Source organism: Saccopteryx leptura, chromosome 8 (assembly GCF_036850995.1).
Source record: "Saccopteryx leptura isolate mSacLep1 chromosome 8, mSacLep1_pri_phased_curated, whole genome shotgun sequence".
NCBI classification, from domain to species: Eukaryota; Metazoa; Chordata; class Mammalia; order Chiroptera; family Emballonuridae; genus Saccopteryx; species Saccopteryx leptura.
In genome coordinates, this window is record NC_089510.1 from 70,244,132 (window position 1) to 70,266,976 (window position 22,845).

General features: G+C 42.3%; 1 protein-coding gene across 1 annotated transcript in view; it reads left to right on the top strand.

Annotated features, from left to right (window-relative positions):
• KLHL6 (kelch like family member 6) overlaps positions 1-22,845 on the top strand; it is a 51,512-nt gene that overhangs the window by 21,541 nt on the left and 7,126 nt on the right. Inside the window, exons 3-4 of the mRNA XM_066347213.1 lie at positions 13,182-13,631; positions 18,572-18,809. Coding sequence (XP_066203310.1) covers positions 13,182-13,631; positions 18,572-18,809 — 688 coding nt within the window. The remainder of the gene's footprint in view (positions 1-13,181; positions 13,632-18,571; positions 18,810-22,845) is intronic.

The window sequence follows — 22,845 nt, forward strand, 5'->3', positions numbered from 1 at the left end:
CACTTAACTCATAATTTTAATTATAAATTTTTTATGTAGAAAAGTTTAAAATTAAAATTTTATGTAGAAAAGTATTGAGACAAATCTATTGATTGTTTCCCTGTTGATTTTTTTTTTTAATTTGAGAGAGAGAGAGAAACATCTATTTGTTGTTCCACTTATTTATGCATTCATTGATTGACTCTTGTCTGTTCCCTGACTGGGAATTGAACTCACAACCTTGGTGTATCTGGATGATGCTCTAACCAACTGAGCTACCTGGCCAGGGGTCTTTGATAATTTATGCCGTTGGTGTGCATTTTTAAAAAGATCTTCCCCACTTCTTGATTATATACTTAATCACTTATAATTTCATTTAGTGTTGTTACATCTACAGCTTTTCTACTTAAATCTTTAATATATCTGGAAATTATTTTGCTATAAATTTATTTTATCTTCTTCTTCTTTTCATTCTCTCCCATGTGGTGAGTTTCAATGAGAGTTTAGATTTAATGAGACAGAGAGAATGTAAGAGAACAGAGACAGATTAGAGATAGAGCAAACTCTCTCATTGTTGATTCCCCTTTTCTGGGAATCTCTCACTTCCCAGTTTTCCAAATCTTGTTCACATTCTAGGCAAAAAACAATAAGTTTCTCTCCACGGCCATTTTATTCACTTTCCTGTAAGTATTAATTTTGCTGAAAATAAGAGAAAAGTGCTGTGGGTTTCTGGGTATCCACTTAACTCACTCCTGATATCTCTTGCTTCTAGTTATTGGCTTTGAAGTCTCAGACAGAAAACTGAGAATATTTTCATGCTTACAGGTACCATAAGGGACAGAGAAGTTCATAGGTTGTTGAAATGACTTTACGGTTTTTAAAATTAATTATTGTTTTGGAACCTACCCCCGTTCCCCATTCAGAAACACAAAAGAGGAAACAGTGAAGCATTTCTCCGCTGTAGCCAGTCTCACCGTCCTCCATGCCATGTGTGTGCCTACACCACTCGTACACATTGCCTCCATTCTTGAAACACAGATGTTGGCACACTATACACTTGATTTCACATCTTGCTTTTTTTTTTTTTTTGGCTTCACGGTATATTTTGGAGATTGTTATAGGTATGTGTAGAGTTGCCCTGTTCTTTCAATGGCTGCATATGTTGTTGGGGATCTCTTTAGATGTGAAATATGCCCGTTATCTCTAACTATCTTTCATAAGGCAGAGTGGCTTAGTGGAAAGAGCATGGCCTTTAGGCTCACCAGACCCTGGGGTTAAATCTCAATTCAGTCACTTGTTTGCTGTGTGGCTGTGGACATGTTACTTATATTTTTTTTAGCCTCTCTTTCTGATTTGCAAAATTAGAATGATAATGATACCTACCTTTCAGGGAGAGTTATTATGAGGATTAAATGAGGCAATATTTGTAAAGTACCTGGTGTTGAATAGAAGATGTTAAATAGAAGTTTCTTCCCATCATTTGTGAGTTAATTTTTACCGTACTTTGGACAGTTTTTGTCTTGGATAAACTGAGCTGACACTGAACTGTGGGGCCATTTCCCTAAACCAACCTTAAATCTTTTTATTCTTAGATTAAGATTATAAGAAACCATGATTTAAAGTGTTGTTTAATCACAGTCATATGACACATCAGTAATTCGAAGAACTAGCCTGTGCTGTGGTTTTTAAAAATTAACTCAGAATTACAGGTGGAGAAAAGTGTGTTAGAGTTGGCATTTTATCTTGTTACTTTATGACATCCACAGCAGCTGATCCTCCTGTCGTGGCATTGCAATCAACGGGAATCGATGATCTAGGTGTTCTTGACCCATCCAGTATGAGGCTTTCTTAATATTCACACCTTTGATGTGACTCCGGCTCTCCCTCCTTTTCTGCTAGTCTCCCTGTTACGCATTGATTGCTTCTCTCCCAGTTCAGAAAGAGAGGAGTCTATTGACCTAGCCAGTCACCACGATTGCTATTTAGAAAGAGCTTGTCATGCTAGATGACTTCATGAGTTGCTGGCCTGTGAGCAGACTGATGGGCCTGGGCCAAGGGCCCGCTGGGCCAATCAGCTATGGCAAGGGTGGGACAGTTTCTTTCTTTTAGGAAGAATCTTTCAGTGTGGCAGGTGCTGAATGGTCTTCCCACTAGAGGAATTTTTCAGTAACCTGGCCATGATTTATTGGCCTACTATAGGGAGAAACATATTTTCTCTAAGTAGTTTTTGGAAAGGTAAAAGTACCAGAAGTGCCAAAGGGGAAAGGCCAAAGTGACCTGTTCACATTTGAGGCACAGATTTTGAGATAAATGTCTCCTAACAGGGACTCCAGAGAAGCACAGGGCCTCCTTGCCTTAACTGGACCTTCAGGCTTCAGAGCCCTAAATAAGCAAGGTAGTCAGAAACTACAGACGTGGGACAAGGACTGCAAGAACTTGGTAGGACTTTTCTATCTTGAGGAACTTTGCCATATTTGTTACTTTCATTTTTACTCTTAAAAACTCATAAAAGGAGAAAGGCTTTTGAGCTTATCTTCAGGGCAACAAGAACATGTGAGGTCAGGGAGAACATACTCAGCCTACGTTTAGTCCTGAAGGAGAAAGACCCCTAAGATACAGAACAGCTGGCTGGAAAAGGGAGCTCAGAAGAACAGAGATCAGGCTGAGTCCCAAGAGCGAACATGAGAAAAGAGAAGGATGCAGGAGTGGAATGCTGCTTGTCTGGCCCGGGCCTGCAAAGACTCGTGTGGCCCCTCACAACACCTTCCAAGTGGGGACGTGACTTTCATATGGTGGCAGTTTGTGGAGGCTTTAGAATTTGTAGAGGCTTTGGTGAAGGTCCTGGCAGTGCTCATTTTCGGATTTGTTTTGCTAATGACAGGATGAACGATGATGAGACCTGTCTGGATGAAGTAGCCATGGGCTCAGTGGCTGACTTGATGGCCTGTGTTGGCTTCTTGGCTTCCTCAATACCTGGAATACAGTGAATACATATTTAAAAAAATTTTAATTGAATTTATTGGTTTGACACTGATTAACAAAATTATACAGGTTTGAGGTGCACAAGTCTATAACATGTGTTCTGTGCATTGTATTGTGTAGATATTTGTTGAATCAATGCATACTTGTGTTGTTATTCATTACTTGCCGAATATGATGAAGACTACCTAAGAAACTAATAATGACCCCAACAAAAATTGCCTGAACTCCTTTAAGAGGACACTGAGAAGCCCAATCCTGGCTCTTGGCAACCTCATTGGCTAGTAGAGGAGGAAATAGTCCACAGGCTAATCCTAATAATTGCTTCATTTTTAAGTATGTACCTATCAAGAGTCAGACACCTAGCAAAAAGTAGGTCTCATTACTGTGAGGTAGAGATGAACTTCTGTTGTCATTGACAGGAACCCATAGATTATATTTACTCAACATTGGAATAGCCAATTGATTTAGGCAAGAAAACCAGTCCAGCTATTTCTTAACCATTATCAAGACAGAATCAACCTGCTGACTGTCTGATACACCCTCCCCCCCATACACTCTTTGTCAACCAACTTTGTTGCTATATGGCTACTATGAGCCTTAAAAAAATCAAGGTTAAACTCCCGAGTTCACCTAACAGTAACAGTTGCTCTTTTTAGAGCATTCATTATGTGACAACTCTTTGCCTGTATTATCTTATTTAACATGAGGTAGGTACACTGCTCACAAAAATTAGGGGGCCAGGGAATGTGCAGATACTCCAGTACTTTCAGCCTTTTGTATAGTGCATTTTCACCAATGAAATAAAAGTTGGTTTTGCATTTCATTTGAATAATTGAACAACTTTCTTTGACTTGTCGTTTGCTTTTCTGATGTTTTTGTTTAATAAAAAAAAATCAAATGCTTCTTTTTTTATTGCTTCATATTCATTTTGAAATATCCCCTAATTTTTGTGAGCAGTGTATTTTTACCCCTCAATTCATAGATGAGAAAAATAAGATTCAGCAATATTAAGTTAAAAGCTCCAGGTTTCATGGCTGGCAAGACAAGAACCTGAATAAACACCTGTCTGCTCGTGTGTGGCCCGTGTGCTCTCCACATAAACCATCCCTCAGAGCGAGGCCTGAAACGAGCCAGGATCCTGGTCCCAGCTGGGGCCTCCCGCGTCTTCAGAGACGGCTGCCCCGTGCGAGGTTCTGGGAACAGTGGTGCTTTGTGAGAGTGTGTCAGGAGGAAGGGCTGGCACAGCTGCTACCCTTATGCCCAATTCCCTCTGGGGAACCTGGGACACTTGGGACCACCACGTGTCCCCACAGTGAGCCCTCCGCTGCCCACAGTGTTTCTGTTAACTTTACTTGTCTGTGTTTAATCTCAATGTTTGCTCCTCTTTTATTTTTAGGTATAACGTACATTCAGTAAAATGCAGACATCTTAAGTGTACAGTTTGATGACTTTCTACATGTGTAAACAACCATGTAACCACCCCCCCAGTCTAGAACGTTCTGGCATCCCAGACTGCTCTTCTGTGCCTGTCCCCAAGCTGCACCTGCCCGAGGGGAACTACTACTCTAGTCTCTCTCACCACGGACTGGTTTAGCCTAGTTTTGAATTTCATATTGTTCCTGAGTTCTAATTAGTATAGAGGGTCCAAATCTCAGGCTACAAACTCAAGTATGCAAAAATATTTTTGATTTAACCTGATATGTTTCTAACATTGAACTTAACCTTTGTCTTGAGCTTCCCCTCTACCAGTGGTAGAAATTGTAGTTAACTTAATAACATCTCACTTCAGGAAAACTTGATCAATTCAGGATTTGGGTTGCTTATATAGTTCCAGGGGGCATTTACACAGTGCCCGGACATCATAGAAAGAGGCGTTTGGCCCAGGCTTACCATGGTCCTTTTTGTCATTGGTTCACGCCTGAGCATCTGTGTTCCCATTGGTCTCTCTCTGGTCATTGGCCCCTCCCCATCGGCACCACCTGAAAGTCCCTAGTCTCACCTGGTTCTGGCCATCAGTCCTTTGGCATTCTCTTTGTTCTTTGCAAAGCTTCTTCAGGTCTGCCCATCCTCTCAGCTACTCTGAGCCACTCTCAGGGACACACAAGAAAATTCCACTTAATCTCTTGTGCTGACTGGAACCATAGGGAACTCAGAGCAACTACCATAGGCCCCCTTTGTCTAGAAACAGCACACTCCAGTTTCTCCTCTGCTGCTGCTGTACTGGCCTGCTGCATTCCTGACTGCTCAGTGCTGAAAACATAGTCTTTCGTCCTGAGATCCACAGCCCTTAAGGGGCTTCCAGCATCCCCCTAACTCTGGAGTTTGGCCTGAATTGGGAGACAGACATCATGTCAGGGTCCCACACTGGCTTTCACGCTACTGCTAGACTCTTTCTCCTCTCTTCCAGGTATGGGAATTTTTGTCTCCTCCCAATCTGCTGCTTCCACTGTTTTGGCATTAACTTTATGCCTAGATTCCTTAGGATTCTGGCTTTTGGAGCTCAAAGAGCCCAGTTATTACCACTAATTGGTATTTCAAAACTATTTCCCTTACAAGTTCTGAAAGTGTGTTTGGAAACTCAAAGTTGAAGTTGCCTTCTGCCGTCTGCCCCACCGTGTCCTTCCCTGGTGACTTGGCCGGAGCGCCCGGCTGTTCCCGTAGGTGTGGAATGCAGGAAGCGGGGATGGTGGTTTTAGTTGTAATGACAATCCATATTGCTACCTGAGCGTGCTTTTTACTGCTACCCAACTACCACAAATTACTAAGTATCCTCTATGTTCAGGGTACTTTGTGAGAAAATATCAGGGGGAAAAGATTTGAAAATTATAAATATAGATCACATTTATGTAGCATCTTGTTCTATTTTTTTTCCCCTAGCCCTGGTTGGCAAACCGCGGCTCTTTGGCCCCTTGAGTGTGGCTCTTCCACAAAATACCACGTGCAGGTGCTACCTCGATAAGGGATATACCTACTTATATAATTTAAGTTTAAAAAATTTGGTTCTCAAAAAAAATTTCAATCGTTGTACTGTTGATATTTGGCTTGGTTGACTAAAGAGTTTGCTGACCACTGCTCTACATGAACACGTCTGAAGTTGACAATATTTCTATGAGTGGAAAGCCCAGTAGTAACTGCAAAATGAGCTTTCAAGTTGGTTTTATTATTGTCAAGACTTTTCAGATGAGAAAACTGGCTCAGAGAATATTCAGCTCATCAAGTGGTCGAGCTGTGGTCTGGGACCTAAGCCTTACACTTCTGGCTCCATCCACCTGACTCCATCCACCACCCCTGCAGCCTCAAAAACAAGGATTCCCGATGAGCTTCTAACCCAGAGGGAACCGGTGCAGAATGTAGGGGCTGAGAAAAGTTCTGGCTCTGAAGGAGGTAACATTGAGCCGGACTTCACAGAATGGGGAGGATTTCAGTAAGTGGCAGTTGGATGGGGGGAAATGTGTTCCAGGTAGGAAAAAATTGTAAGTAAAGACAAAGGTTCCTACCTTCTCCACCTGCTACGCTACCAGCTGCAGCTGTCTGCATTGATGGACCCGCTTCTCAGGACCTGGATTCTGCTTAGATAGTTGCTTCTGTGCACCACTCCCACATGCATACATGCACACCCACGCACGTGGGCACGCAGGCGCGCGCGCGCGCGCACACACACACACACACACACACACACACACACACTCCATATCCTGAGTGTCAACCATGTCCCAGATTCATAACCCATTTAATCCTCACAGTGGTGCCCCTTCCTAGCCTTCACCCTGTCCCTGGGCTGAGTCACTTCGCCCCAGCTGTGCCACTTGCCCCTTGAATCTTAGAGCAGCTCAAACACATCTTTGATTGTGTTCTGTTGGGGCCTCCAGTATGTTCTCTGGAAACTCAGGGGCTGTCTTGTCTGCTGCCTGAATCATGACCAAACTGGCTACCGCCTTGAGTGCTGCCCTTTTCTTTCCCTCTGATTCCACTTCTGGGTCAGTTCACCTCTGTAATTGCCTCAGTTCTCCCACATCTGGGGCACACTCCCCACTCAGGCAGCCAAGTGAGCAGATCGTTGGCAGGTCTTAGCTTCAGCCTTTTCTGCCTAACACCCCATATAGTTTCCAGAAACCAACAGACCTCTCAGCCAAGTCTAGACCAAGGCCTGAAAGTCCTGAGGGAGTAGAGGACGTCCTGGGTGCGGGGGAGACATTCTGACAGAGTCTGGGGTAGCATACCACCTGAGAGAGGGAAGGGGCAAGGATGGAAGTTTAGGACAGGTGGTAATTTACAGTTTTTAAGTATGAAGACCCCTCCTTAGTACCATTGCAGAACTGACAGGAGAACAACTTTTAGTAGCTATTGTCTAAAAAGAAAACTAGTGACAAAAAAATCTACAATGAATTCAGAAACAGTTTCAAATACATTTGAGTTTTATTAAAATACAACTTACAAACTCTTCACATACACTGGTTTGTTGGGGCTTAAGAGTAAGAATATCAATGTCTTTATAGACCCTTTGGACCAAAATAGTACTTCGGTTATTCGGGAGTGGATTTGAAAGGCCCCTGGGGAGATGTGGAAGTCCACTGGTGACCCCTGAGGACCCTGCTTCTCGAGAGTAGGAAAGGAAGCAGAGGAGGGTAGCGGAGCTGGGGAAGGGGGCATCTTCTCTGAAGCAGACACTTCTCGTGGGAACTGCAGCCATGTCTCAAGTGGTTTTCTTTTGATGGTATTTTTAGACTCCCTGTTTGAGAATCAGGTGCCTGGCTGTAACCTTTTGCTCACATGTTTCCCAAACAGGAAGTTGGTTGTCTGTTGCCATTAGCTGTCATTGTTCAGCTTTAATAAACAAGTTCATGTGCCATTGGGACAAGTGGAGACAGAACATTTACCCTAAAGTATTAAATATTCTTGAATATGAAGAAACAAAAAAAATTTTTTTTTTAAATAAAGCAATTTCTTGTTCCCTCAACTGCCTTGCTCATCAGCAGTTTCCCAGCCATTGGTTAGGATTACATGATGACATCCCTCACATTCAAAAGTTTTCATGGAGGCACATTTTGGGGGGCAGACATAGGCAACTTGGAGATTCCCCACTCACCCTTGTCCTCATAAGGCCTCTTCAGACTTCCCTGGAATTGTGTTAACTCAACAATGCAACAGTTACAAAGGCAGTGTAATGGCCAGTGAGAAGAGTTAGCTAGCTGTGATCTCACCTCTACCATGTACTGTGTGACCAGGACCTTGGGCAACATGCTTAACTTTTTTTGAGAGGAAGGTGGGAGAGAAAGAAAGAGAGAAGCATCAAGTTGTTGACCCACTTAGTTGTGCCATTGATTGCTTCTCCTATGTGCCCTGACAGAGGCACAAACTGGCAATCTCAGGAGTTAAGCCAGTGACCCCAGGATCAAACTGGTGACTTTGGTGTTCAGGGATGACACTATCTGCTGTGCCACTGGCCAGGGCATGCTTAACTCTGGATTCTCTATTTCCATCTCTGTACAAATGGTAATACTAATATCTGTCTCCTTATTACTTGTTAAAATATATTTGCTAAAATACAAAATTTATTCATTAAATAAAATAATGGAGGGGAAAGTCTCCAGCAGAGATGTTCATACATAGTAGGCATCTGAAAAATATTTTCTTCCTCTCTCTCCTTTCCTCCTGTCCCTTGTTTTGCCAGAGCTTGTGCTAGGTGCTGCTGGAAGTAACAACACAAGTATGACCTAGACCCTGTCCTTGAGATGCCTGCCCATAGTACAGGCAGAAATGTAATTGGGACTCCACAAGAGGGGTGAGTGAGTTGCCCAGTGGAGCACAGAGGATGGGGAAATTGACTCCATGTTGGGCAATTGGAGAAATGAAGAAGGAAGAGTGTCTTTTGAGAAGGAATTCATAAATAGGTGAATGAATTCCTTTTCCTTCCATTTTTCCCTCTTAAACAACTATTGATCTCAAATTAAAAATGCCCAGAGGCAGGGAAGGCTTAAAGCTCAGTATGTTTCAGAGTCTCTGGTTTTCTCTCAGCCTGCCTCTCCCTCTTGTGTAGGCTTTGTCCTTAGGTGGATGAATACTAGAGAGCAATTCAGTGTCTTTTGCAAACTTAGTTCCCAAAAAAAGGCACATGTGCAAATAAATGTTTGCATATAATTGTAAGGGGTTCACAGACTCTCTGGAGCCCGTTCACTGGTCCTAGATTTAACAACTCTGAATGAAGAAAATAGCCCTGTGGAGATGAGTGATGGTCATGGTAAATGTAGCAGTGCCCACCGTGTCAGAGGGGAGCTACCCTGAGTTGTTTCTGTGTGTGTGTGTGGGGGGGTGGCTCTGGAATCAAACTTGCCTGGTTCAAGAGATCAGGATTTTCACAACTAGTGCTGAGGGAGAAGCTGGCCCACGCCGAGGGAATCACGGTCATAGAAAGGCACTGGGGCAAGCTTAGGATGTTGGGAGAGGTGAGCAGACAGGTCTGTGTGGAGGGTTTGCAGCAGAAGAGTCGTGGTAACAGTGCAGAGACAGGTTGTGAATGGTTGGAGGGTAGGAGTAGGACTTTCTTCAGTTTCAGGCAGTGAAATCACTGAACATTGTTCCATAGCCTTTATCCCAGTTGTCATTTTTGTTTGATTACTACCTGCCTCCCCCACCGGTCTGTCAGCTCTAGTGAGCACAGGCTCTGCGTCTCTTTCTGCTCACCCCTGTACCCCAGCACTAGCCGAGGGCCTAGCACATAACTGATGCTCGCACGCATTTGGGAAATGAATGGGTGGATGAAGTAGGTATCTGAGTGCGGAGAGACACGGCTGGATCATGCTTCTAACAAATGTGAACTTTGGCACTTGATTTGATTCTTTTTCATGGTTTCCTTCTTTGCTCATCAATGATCACCAAGCGGGGGCAGACACTGGGTCTTGCTGGCCAGGCCTTCCTGCATCTGGGCGGATCAGATCAGCGGAGCTCTCCGGAGAGGTGTGCAAATTCTGTTTGGCATCTGCAAAGCCACTGTCCTGTGTACACACTAACGGACTGGAGGCAGCTTGGAAAAATGGAAAAACATGCATTTCTGGATCAGATAAGACTGTTTCAAGTTTTAACTCTGCTTCTTAGTTATAAGTCTCTCGGGAAGTGACTGCACTGCTCTGAATCTGTTATCCTCATCTATAAAGCAGGAATGATAATACATATCTACTTTATAATGTTGTGATGATGAAGTGACCTAGTTAATATAAAGGGGCTGATGCATTTCAGGTTCTCTTTATGTTATTCTTTTACTTTTCTATTTTCTTACTGTGAACTTGAAAATTGCAAGACAGCATTTATTTCATTTTTCTGATTTAAAAGCAGCTTCATGCTCAGTATAGAAAACTTGGTCTATACAGAAAACTCTAAAAACAAATGAATAGTGTGATAAAACCCCATTTAAGACACCCACTGGTCGCATTTTTGATGTGTCCCCTTCTAGTGTTTCCTCTATTCATGAGAAGCTTACTTTATTTTAAACAGAAAATTCCTCCTCATGTCACGCAATTCAAGGGGGTACAAAAAAGGTAAACCATGAAAAGTAATTCTTCCTCTTTACCCTGAGCCCAGCCACCAGGTCCCTTCCCCAGAGGCCATCGCTGTTACTAGGTTCTTAGGTGGCCTCCCAGAGACAGTCTACAGATTTAGAAAATCAATTTGGTTTTCATATCGTCTTCCTCTCACGCAGACACTGACGTGGTGTGTCTGCTGTTTTGCTCTGGAGTCTACCACATAAGCGAGTTCGCCTGCAGCCCTTGTAGATGTCTCTGTGGGCAGGACCGCAACGGGCTCTGGTTATAGGTTCTGAGGGCTCAGCAAGGCTTGGTCTCGGTTGTGCAGTTTTGTTTTTTGAACTGAAATCTGTGGACAACTGAACAGATGTTAGAATTCTCGGTCTCAACCGTTTCCACAGCTGCTCATGCGAGGAGCAGACCTGCAGGTGGTGGGGCTGGCTGGCAGGGCGGCGGAGGCAGAAGGCAGGATGCTCCCACATCGTTTCGACCCTCAGCCAATGGTTTCTAACCTGCTGGGTGGAAAGTGTGGTGTGACATGGAACGATGATATTTGCAATTGGAACTGATCCAAAAAAATCAAGAATGTGTGTCCCCTAGGTTGCTCTGGAGAGAAGGGCCAAGCCTAAGTCCATGTGGTCTACTCTAAGACGGGTCCTGCGCCGGAGCCCACCCCCCATCGGGCCCCATTGCCTTGCCGTCCTCACAGTGTCACTGACCTTGCCCAGGGCAGGCCCACCGTCTATACCTTCACCATCTTCAGACCAGCCCTCCCCCCCAGGCCCCCTTTGTCCAATCCTCCGTTAATTGATCAACTCAAGAACACGGAGAACGTGACCCTATAAGGGGCCAAGTAGACAGGAGAAGAAATAGGAGATTAGACTTGTTCAAACCGACCTCCAGAGAGCACTGAATAGAAATGAAATGATGCATCTGAGACACCTCATTTGTAAAATGAATATTAAATAATGTAATGGATATGACAGTTCTCTGTAGCTGTAAAGTGCTATATATGCATAAGGGGTTCATATTATGAGGATAATGATAATTGAAAAATAAGGCATGAAAACCAATCAATTTTACAAATTAATTTTCATTACAGTAGGGTTACTTATTCACTTTAGAGGATTTAAAAAGTATATAAATAAAATAAATTTTAAATTCTTATATTATTTATATAGTACCTATATTCCCTGTCCATCACTATGGAGCCAGTTTCTGTGGGCAGATTACTGTTTCCTTGACAACAGATGTTACCACAAAACCTACTCTGGTCAGTTCAGTGGTGCATGGGAATGAATGGCATGCACTACCTCTGAATAAAAGTTTTAAGAGCCATCTTTTTTCTCCTTGTCACAAGACTAGAATATCTAAGCTAAGGGCTTTTCCATCATTCCTGGTCATGGACTGAAGATCCCAATGAAGGACCTAATGTGAGTGAGAAATCACATTTATCGTTGTAAGCCCCTGAGATTTGGAGGCTGTTTGTTACTGCAGCATAATTAGTCCTATGGTTTCAGATACACAGAGAGATTAATATAGTCTTTCAGTCTTTTTGCTAGGCCTATATTCTATATATCTTTTCTTTATAAAAATAGTATCATAATGTACATGTGATTTTGTGAAGTGTTTTTTCATTTCATCTGCAAGTATTTCAGTACATATTTCTAAAAGGTGAGATTCTTTTTTAAACATAGCCATATCATTAATTATCACACTTAAAATTATAATAATTGCTCCTATCACCAAATATTAGTCATTGCGCTAATTCCTGACTTTTAAAATTATTATTTTTTAAATCGGGGATCTAAATAAGATTCTTACTTTGTGAAAGGTTGACATGTCTCTTCAATCTCTTTCATCCTTGGGCTCTTCCCCTGCCCCGCTTCCCTGGTGATGTACTTGATGAGGAAACTGAACTGTTCGTTCTGTAGAGTTTCCCACAGTCTGTATTTTGCTGATCTTTCTATGGTGACATTTGACATGTTCCTCTTTCCACTATACGTAGTTATAGGCGAATAGGAACACAACTGTGTTTCCTGTAGTTGCTGATTACATTTAGAGGCTTGATCAGAGTCCACGGACAGATTTTTCACTTAAAGAATTATATAGGCCCTGGCCGGTTGGCTTAGTGGTAGAGTGTCCACACGGCGTATGGAAATTCCAGATTTGATTCCCGGCCAGGGCACACAGGAGAAGCACCCATCCGCTTCTTCACCCCTTCCCCTCTCCTTCCTCTCTGTCTCTCTTCCCCTCCTGCAGCCAAGACTCCATTGGAGCAAAGTTGGCCTGGGCACTGAGGATGGCTCCATGACCTCTGCCACAGGCACTAGAATGGCTCTGGCCTCAACAGAGCAACACCCCAGATGGGCAGAGCATCGCCCCTTGGTGGGCTTGCCGGGTGGATCCTGTTCGGGTGCATGTGGGGGTCTCTCTGCCTCCTTGCTTCTAACTTCGGAAAAATTAAAAAAAAAAAAAGAATTATATAAAATTTTCTATGCCATTTAACATTTTCTGCGACATGTTTTCTAAATGACTATAGAGCTCTCAAAATATAAATCTAGTTTTATTTGTTTAGCTAGTTCCTTATTGTTGGTCAGTTCAGTTGTTTCTAGTTTTTTGCTACCACACACAGTTCACTGATAAGCCTCTTTGTGGACTGATCCTTTTCCGGTTTTCTTTGTTGCCCTGCTGTTCTCCTAGTTCCTGCGGATGGTGGATGCCTGCGCCAGCTTCCTCACAGAAGCCTTGAACCCAGAAAACTGTGTTGGCATACTGAGGCTGGCAGACACACACTCCTTGGACAGTCTAAAGAAGCAGGTTCAAAATTACATCATTCAAAACTTTGTGCAGATTCTGAATGCCGAGGAGTTCCTTGAGCTTCCCGTGGACACTCTGTACCACATCTTGAAGAGCGATGACCTTTATGTGACGGAGGAGGCTCAGGTGTTTGAGACGGTAATGAGCTGGGTCCGGCACAAACAGCCAGAACGGCTCTGCTTGCTGCCCTACATCCTGGAGCACGTGCGCCTGCCGCTTCTGGACCCGTGGTACTTTGTGGAGATGGTGGAGGCCGATCCTCTCATCAGGCAGTGCCCGGAGGTCTTCCCGCTGCTCCAGGAAGCCAGGATGTACCACCTTTCTGGCAATGAGGTGAGATGAGAGGCGTTGCAGTTAACCAGCAGAGCGAAGGGGGGAGTAGGGCTTAGAGAAATAGGTGAGGCTGGCTGGCAACCCTTACGGCGCATGGAGAAGATGCTACCCTGCTTATAGTCAGAGTCAGGCAGGCCCAGGAACCCTGGATTTCTGCTCTATAAAGTGGGGGTGATAATGCCTGGTAGACAGGTGCTCAGAGGATCAACTGAGACACAGAGAGCACCCCACCTCATGCCTGACACGTCCCTCCTCCTCCCAGTTGAGTGAGGGCAGGAGGTGGGTCGGGGTGGCACACATGTGGATAAAATGTGCCCTGCCCAGTCGCCGTTCCACGGGATGCTGCTGTTCTCTTGTCCTCTCTGGGGAACCTGATGTTCCCTTAATTCAGACTCCATTATTTCCTTCCTGAATTTCTGATGAAATTTCCTCAAAACTCACCTTCCTGCACCCAGCCTGGCCTCTATCCAGTTCATTCACTAGCTGATGTAAAATTCAAGCCTCGTCATTTCTCCCTTAGGCTCACTTTCTTCACTGGCTCCCGGCCACTCTCAGGATACAGCCGCATCTCCTGCCCTTGCTCCCGAGCCTGGCCTCGTGTGTTCACCCTCTGCCCGCTTCTCAGTGCTATCTGCAACCCCTTTCTTCTGCTAGAGCCCAAATGCACTGCTTGTGATTCCCCCAAAGTGGACCTGCTTTTTCAGCCTCCAGGCTAGTGCAGGTGCCATTTACATGCTTTTTTCCTCTTCTTTATCTAGTTAACTTCAGCTCCTGCTTCAAAACTCAGTTCAGGCACCCTGGCCGGATAGCTCCTTTGCTTAGAGCATCGTCCAGAAGTGCAGAGGTTGCTGGTTTGATCTCTAGTAAGGGCACATACAGGAACAGATCAATGTTTCTCTCTCTCTCTCTCTCTCTCTAAAATTAATAAAAACAAACAAAACAAAACAAAAAAATCGCCTCAGTTCAGGCATCATCTCCAAAAGCCTCTCTCATTCTCACAGCACCTGATGCATTGCTGTATTATGACACTGACTGCTACATGTTAACCACTGAATTCCTCATCTGTGAATATCTCTTGGTTGGGAGCTTGTTATGGTATAAAGTACATTGCATTGGAATTTTCATCTCCAGACTTTAGGAGATTCCCTAGTATATAGTAAGTGACTGATAAGTGTTTGTTGAATGAATAAATGGTCCTTCACTGCTGATCCTTGAATAGAAACTATTCTTTATATTTTATGGCCTATTTTCAGAAAAATCTTACCAACAAATATATAATAGTTATCTAAAATTGTACATTTAGAATGGAGAAGTTTAAATACTAGGTCTCTAAAGTCTGAAAAATAGCAAAAAAGACTGGATTTGGAAAGCAAGGTTTGGAATTGCTTGGAGTTTACCAAGATGGTAAATACACATATCATTTGAATCTACCTGGTTCTCCTTAACAATGGAAGAAACATTTTATTCATTACTATATAAAGACAAGATTAGGTTTAGTAGAGAGAAATAAAACAACCAGAAAGTAATGATCTAGGGACAGTTAAGTTTATACACATGAAACCCACACATCACCACTATACAGTAGGTTTAGGATTGGCTACCAAGCCTTCCTCATTAGGTCATTAGTAGCTATCTTAGCCAAAAGTGGCTTAGAAATGACCTGCGTGAAGCCCTTCAGGAGCCTCCTTTCCTTGTGTGTCCTTTTTAGTTCTGTGTTGTTCTCAGATTCATTGTCACTCACTCACCCTCCAAATATATTCTTAAATATTTGGTAGAATTTACCCATGATGCTATTAGAACCAGGAGTTTTTTGTGTGTGAGGTTTTAAAACTACAAATTGTTTCTTTAATAGATATAGGGCTATTCAGGTTATCTATTTCTTCTAAAATTAACTTTAGTAGTTTGTATTTTTTAAAGAACTTTTTCATTTCATAGGAGTTACTAAATTTGTTGATTTAATGTTATTCACAATATCCCTTTATTATCCTTTAAATATCTGTAGAATCTGTAATGATATCACTCACATCTCTCATTCCAGATATTGGTAATTTATATCACCTCTTTTTTTTCTGATCAGTCAGGTTAGAGGTTTATCAATTGTATTGATTCTCTCAAAGAACAAGCTTCTGGTTTAATTTGATTTTCTCTATTGCTTTTATGTTTTCTACTTCACTTATTTCTGCTCTGATCTTGATTATTTTCTTTCTTCTTTTAGATTTAATTTTCTTTTTTATTTTTCTAGTTTCTTAAGGTAGAAGTGGAGATCACTGATTTGAGACATCCCCCATATTGTCATTAGTACTATAAATTTCTCCCTAAGCACTACTTTAACAGCATCCCATATATTTTAATATGTTATGCTTTCATTTTATTATTCTTTTTACAAATAAATCCTGAGCAGTAACTATATGCCAGACATAATACCAGTCACTACAAAACAGTCTCTGCTTTGCCAAATGTATGTCTGTCAGAGGAGACAGCATACTAAGCAAATGAAGGGTGATGGATAGACTCATGGAGGGAGTCCAGGCAAAAACATAGGTCATATCTCATGCTGGGTATGTGGGTCACTAGCAGGTGGCTCATTACTGGGAATCAAACTCCTCATATACTTGAAGACAAGTGTCAGTTTCTGCAGCTCCTTTCAGTTAAGCATTTAAAGTTCAGAATCTTGATCAACTCTACTTCCAATATTCTGACTATTTTTGTTTCCGCTTTCCATCTCACAAGTCTGAAATGCAGGTGATGAAGGCATTCCTCTGATATAAAATGTCTCCACTATGTCTTCTGAAAAAGTGCTGCTATAAAATATCTGCTCTGCCTTTTGTATTTGCAGTGGGTTGAGGGGTTGGGGAGTGGGACTATAATAAACTTTGGATTTAGGAGGAGAGAGACTTTTGGTATCTGGAAGAGTCTCCAGTGGCGGGACATTGGGCTTGCCATCAGGAGGATTTTGGCTTTAGTCTTGACTGCAAAATTTACCTACATTGTGACCTTGGGGTCCTCAGCTGCTCTAATGCTCAGTTCCGATGGGCAACATGGAGATAATAATACCTACCAACTGCTGGAACTGTTTTAATAGTTAAATAAGATAATGAATGAGATTTGCTTAGCAGTGTCAGGCACACGGGAAATGCCGCACAAATGAAGACTATTCTCATTCTCTCAGATCCTTTACTGTGCTCTGTCTCCCACAATCAAGCATTTTCTTTGTCTGAGGCTGATATCTCTCTTCACTGTTGCCCCATTGCCCCAAATACAGCTCAAGGCACTTTCTCATTCCCATTTTGCTGTCTGGGTAACTGAACCAGCCAACCACTGTGACCCCTAGTTGAGGTCTCATTGCCAGTTGATTCCCTGAAACTCCCTGTCTGCTCACTGCTTGCATGATCTCGGGTTTATTCCTAATGACAGTAGTGCAAGCATGGAGGCTACTCACGGAACTCACTTACCTTTTTTCCTAAACTTTAACCCTTCCTGTCTTATCATTATCTCTCCCTCTTAACCTTGTCCCTCCTCTCAGTTCATGAAGGTGATGACAGTGGGACATTTTAGAATTCTAAAAGCAAATGCCAATCTATATTTAATTTAGGAATGGTTGCTGTCACCTTCATTAGGAGAGGTCTTTTGGGCAGAGAAAATTGCCCCCTAAATTTCCAGGGAGCACCTTGCTCTGTACCAAGACCCAATGGCATAGAAATGATTACAAGCATTCACAGAGATTATATCGCTTCTGTATGCTCACAAAGCCATAGGTGGTAGAACCAGGACCAAACTGTGGTGTATTTGACTCCGTACCTCTGCTCTTTTAACCTGGGTCCAAACATCCATGGTGTGGATTTCTTCCTTCCTTCCTTCCTTCCTTCCTTCCTTCCTTCCTTCCTTCCTTCCTTCCTTCCTTCCTTCCTTCCTTCCTTCCTCCCTTGTTTCCTCCCTTGTTTCCTCCCTCCCTCCCTTCCTCCCTCTTTCCCTCCCCTCCCCCTCCTCTCTCTCTCTCTCTATTTCTTTCTTTCTCTTTCTTCTTCTTTCTTCTTTCTTTTCCTTCCTTCCTCTCTCTCTCTATCCTTCCTTCCTTCTTTCCTTCCTCCCTCCCTCCCTCCCTCCCTCCCTCCCTCCCCTCTTTCCTTCCTTCCTTCTTCCCTTCCTTCCTTTCTTCTTTGTAAAAGATTTTATTTATTGATTTTAGAGAGAGGAGAACAAGAAAGGGGGGAGGAGCAGGAAGCATCAACTCATAGTAGTAGTTGCTTCTTGTATATGCCTTGACTGGGCAAACCCAGGGTTTCAAACCGGTGACCCCAGCATTCCAGGTTGATGCTTTATCCAATTGCACCATTACGGACCAGGCCATGGTGTGGATTTCTTTGCTAGTTCAAGGCTCTGAAGGGTCATATGCTTGATGTTGAAAGCCAGCCCCCCAGACTACCTGGCCATGCCCTGCTCCCTTTTGTTTTCTTCTCCTAAGTTCCTGGTTACTCGGTTGTGCCTACTGTCAGGATCTCTTTTCCAGAAGAAGTTTAGTAGTGAGCAAAGTCTGGATATCATCAAGATATTGAAATGAGGTGGGAGTGGAAGGTGGCCAGAAATGAAATTCCAGGATTCAAGCCTTGAGGTCAGGCAGGAAGAGAGAAGCAAGAAGTGTATTTGATAGTAAACAGACTTGGATTTCTTAAAATGGCAGCAAAAACAACAACAGATAACTTTTACTGAGTACCTATTATATATACACCAGGTTCGGGACCAAATATACTACATCTATGATCATATTTAATCCTCACAATGAACATGTGAGGCAGTTATCACTAAAATCTCTAATTTACACATGATGAAACTGAAACTCAAGGAAGTGAAGCCACTTGGTCATATAATGGCAGAGTTGGAAACCGGCCCTGCTCTGAACCACTGTGCCATCCTGCCTTTCTGTATTCCCATTGGTTTTCCAGATCATTTCAGAGCGCACCAAGCCCAGGATGCATGAGTTCCAGTCTGAGGTGTTCATGATCATTGGCGGCTGCACGAAGGATGAACGGTTCGTGGCGGAGGTAACCTGCCTGGACCCCCTGAGGCGCAGCCGCCTGGAGGTGGCCAAGCTCCCGATGACGGAGCATGAGCTGGAGAGTGAGAATAAGAAGTGGGTGGAGTTTGCATGCGTGACATTAAAAAATGAGGTCTACATCTCAGGTAAGCAGGAGCCACGTGATGCCAAAGCAAGCCTCCAGTGGCACTACATACCGTATTTTCCTGAGTGAGAGCAGGCAACCTTCCTAGAAGAATGAGTGTAAATGGCAGTGATCTAGCTCTGACTGGGTCAGGATGTGGAAACTGGGAGCTCAGGTGGTCTTATCTTGGAAAACACACTAGTACTTAACGAACACTAACCTGTGAGCAGTATTGTCTGAGGACCTGGGGCAGCAGGCAGAGGTGAGTCCTTCATGGAAAAGGAACAGAGGAAGTGATGTTACAACTTACTTTGTGTCTGCACAGTACACAAGCTTCGCACTGGGAATGCAGTAATCCATAAAATGTCCACTCCTCTCCCAAACCTGACCCTCAAGGTTAGGAGGTCATACAGACACTTCAGTAGCACCCAGTACTTTTTCACTTCTCATTTCTAAATAGTTTGATTAATTATTTGCAATTACTTTATGCCTGTCAACCACTAGTCCTTCAATTCTATGACAATCAACACTATTCCCGGCAACCTAGCACTGTGCCTGGCTACCATAGTAAATGCTCAATAAATATTTATTAAATTACATAGTTTCTACCACCTTTATAACTCAGTAGATGAATTTACAACTTGGTAGCATTTAGTGATTTGTTTCTTACATCAACTCTATAAGGTAGGTGACTTAGGTTACAAATAGAGAAAATTCAGTTCAGAAAGGTTACAGAATATACCTAAAGTCACACACTGGTAAATGTCAGGCAGGAGTGCAACCCAGGTTCTCTGAGTCCCATGTTCTTCCCATGACATCAAAAGCCACTCAGCTGCCTCAGGTGCTAGAATGGCTCTGGATGCGACAGAGCGACGCCCCAGATGGGCAGAGCATTGCCCCCTGGTGGGCATACCGGGTGGATCCCGGTCGGGCACATGCGGGAGTCTGTCTGACTGCCTCCCCATTTCCAGCTTTGGAAAAATGGAGAAAAAAAAAAGCCATTCAGCTCCTCTTGGGGCTGCAAGGGAGGAGACAGGTATCCTTTCTCCTCTCTGGAAGGTTCTCTAATCTGCACTTATTTTGAGAAAAACTATGTCCCAGAGCTGGCTTCCTCCACAATCACAGGCAGGTCAGTTCTCCTTTGGCTATATTAATATCATAGATTAGGTTATAACTTTCTTTCATTTTGTAGAAATACATTTTAATTGTTGTAGAAGATTCAAATAATATAAAGTAAAATGTGGCAGTTTCTCTGTGTCATTACAATCCTATTATTTAATTAAAAATAGTTTTATGTTGTCTTAGAGTAATACCAGCTTCTGTAACAAGCCCTAAATCTCAGCAAATTACCATAACAGTAAAGTGAGGGTCGCTCCACGCAGTCATTCAGGGACCTAGGCTTCTTCCATCTTGTGATGCTGTTTTCTATACATTGCCTTCATTTCAAAAAGAGAGAGAAACTGAATGAGTTGATAAGGCACACCTGCTCATAACAGCCTTAACCTGGACATGAGGAGGAGTCACATGCCCTCCCTGCACCCCCACCCCCTGAAGATAGACTGGAGAATGTACTTTAATCTTGTGCCCAGGAGGAAAAGACAGGGTTGGTAACAACAGTCTTTACCACATCCACTGCACATTATTCTACAACTTGTCCTTCCTCTCTCTTAAATTTGTTGTCGTCTCTTTAAAAAATGATACAAGCAATACATGAAAGCATGTTTGTTATACACAATTAAATCAACAGAAGCTTGCACTTCAATTCCCAATACATTTTCCATCTCATTGCATGTTGGTACGATGGATCTATCCTATGTGTTAAGTGACATAATACATGTAAAGCACAGCACACTCCCAAGCACACAGTGAGTGCTTAACAGCCATCATTAGTGTCATTTTCATTATAATTATTCTTTTCACCAGCTGCAGGGCAGTCTGTTGAATAAATGAACCATGATTGTTTTCAGCTTTTATTTTCCTAGTTAAAAAAAATGCTACAATAGGCACTCTTATGCATGTATGTTTATGAACTTGTGTAGCTAATTGGAGAGATTCCTGGAAGTGGTCATAAGCTGTTTGAATTTAGAATTCTTGTAGATATTGCTAAATTTAAAAGTTTGTACCAATTTATAGTTCAACCAATGATGAATAGCAGTGGCCATTTTCTACATCCTTGCTAACATTTTTTTTGTTGTTATTTCTTATTATCAATTACATTTTCAATATTCTAGAATGCTTAAATTTACACTCGGATCATTAATGAGGCTGAACATATTTTCAATTATTTATTAGCTAACTATATTTATTTTTTTAATTATATGTTCACACTCTTTGTTTTTCTATTGGCTTTTATCTTTTTTTATTACATTTTTGGAGCTCTTATCATATGGCCTGTGCCATTTGTAGTGTAAATACTTTCTCCCAGGCTGTAGTTGTCTTTTAACTTTGATTTGTATTTTATATAGTAACTTTCTTGTATGATTCTGAGTTTTAAATCTTGTTTAGAAAGTCCCTCCTCACCCCAAGATCATTAACATCTTCTCCTATATATTCTTCAGTTACTTTTATAGCATTTACACTTGAGATTTATTTCAGGGTAGTGTGAAATAGGGATCTATCTTAATTTTTCTCTAAAGAAAGCATTCTAATACCATTTATTTAATTACCTCTATGTCTTCTAGTCTGTTTCTTTACTCTTGTCTTTCATTCACAAGTTTTTGTCATCTGATGCAGCACCACACTATTGCTTTGTTTTGTTGTTTTTTTATCATGGCTTTGAGGATATTTTGATATTTGCTAGGGAAAGCCTCCTTTTTTCTTCTTCTTTTTCAGAAGTTCCTCAGTAGTTTTTCCAAATTCACTCTTCCAAATGAAATTTAGAATAATCCTGCTAAGTTCCCTTAACAGTCCTGAAAGCACTGAATAAATAGATTGATCTGGAAAATTGACATCTTTCCAATAACATGTCTTCTTGTCTATGCACACGATATGCCTGCCCAGTGAATCAGGCTTTCTTTAATGTCCTGAAGTAAAAATCGTAGAGGTTATTTTTTTTCTTTTAAATAAATTGGCATACATTTCTTTGAAGGTTTATAGCTATTTAATAACTGTTGACACTATCTAAATGGGACCAATATCACAGTGTTTTAAGTAAATAAAGGTCTCTAAAAGGCACACAACCCAAAGAAAAAATGATTAAAGGAAATGAACGAAAAAGTCACAGCAGGGGAAAAAGCTCAGTCTCCCTGGTGGCCAGGGAAAACCCAACTGTGACATTATTTTTTTCCATTAGCCTGTAAAACAACAAACAACAACAAAGCCCCAAAACAATCCCAAACCCCTCCTTACATCCACTGGGCTGGGTGTGGGGATAGGCCAACCAAGGGTCTTAGGGGCCCTTTGGCAGCAGCTCTAACAAGTCAGTATATGCACACCTCGACCTAGGAAACCCACTGCCGGGCTCCATCCTCGGGAAATGCCAGCCTGTGATACGGAGCATCATCGGTGACAGTCATTGCCACACTTGGGCACTCAGGCACATTAATAAGAATGAAAAGTACAGCTTTTTCTTAAGTAGTTGGTACTCTGTGCTGATGAAGAAACAGAAACAAGGTTGTTAAAATATCTGATTAAAGTCACCAAAAAAGACAGTTCTCCTTTGTCTTGTCCTCTCTTCCTAACTGAATTATTTATTTTCTGTTTTTATTAAGAGAGTTGTCTTGAAAAAATAATTTACCAGCTCACTTCTTTTATAATAAATATTATTTTAAAACAGAACAAATTCCACTTATATTTTTAATATAGATATAAAACAAGACAATTTTTAAAAATTTCTTGCTTTGCATTTTTTAAAATAAATAAAGAAACATAGAACTTAAGCTGCTTCTTAATTTGCCTGCTGGTCAAGGAGGGCCCTACCATCGTTGCCTGCAAAAGTCCAGCCTTACCCGTCCTGCCTTCCATCCCGCCTCGTAGTTGCACAAACGCGGAGCCCAGGCTCCTGCCGGCCCCACCTTCACAGGAGGATGTGGTCCCACCTCCCTGAAGCTCACCTCTTC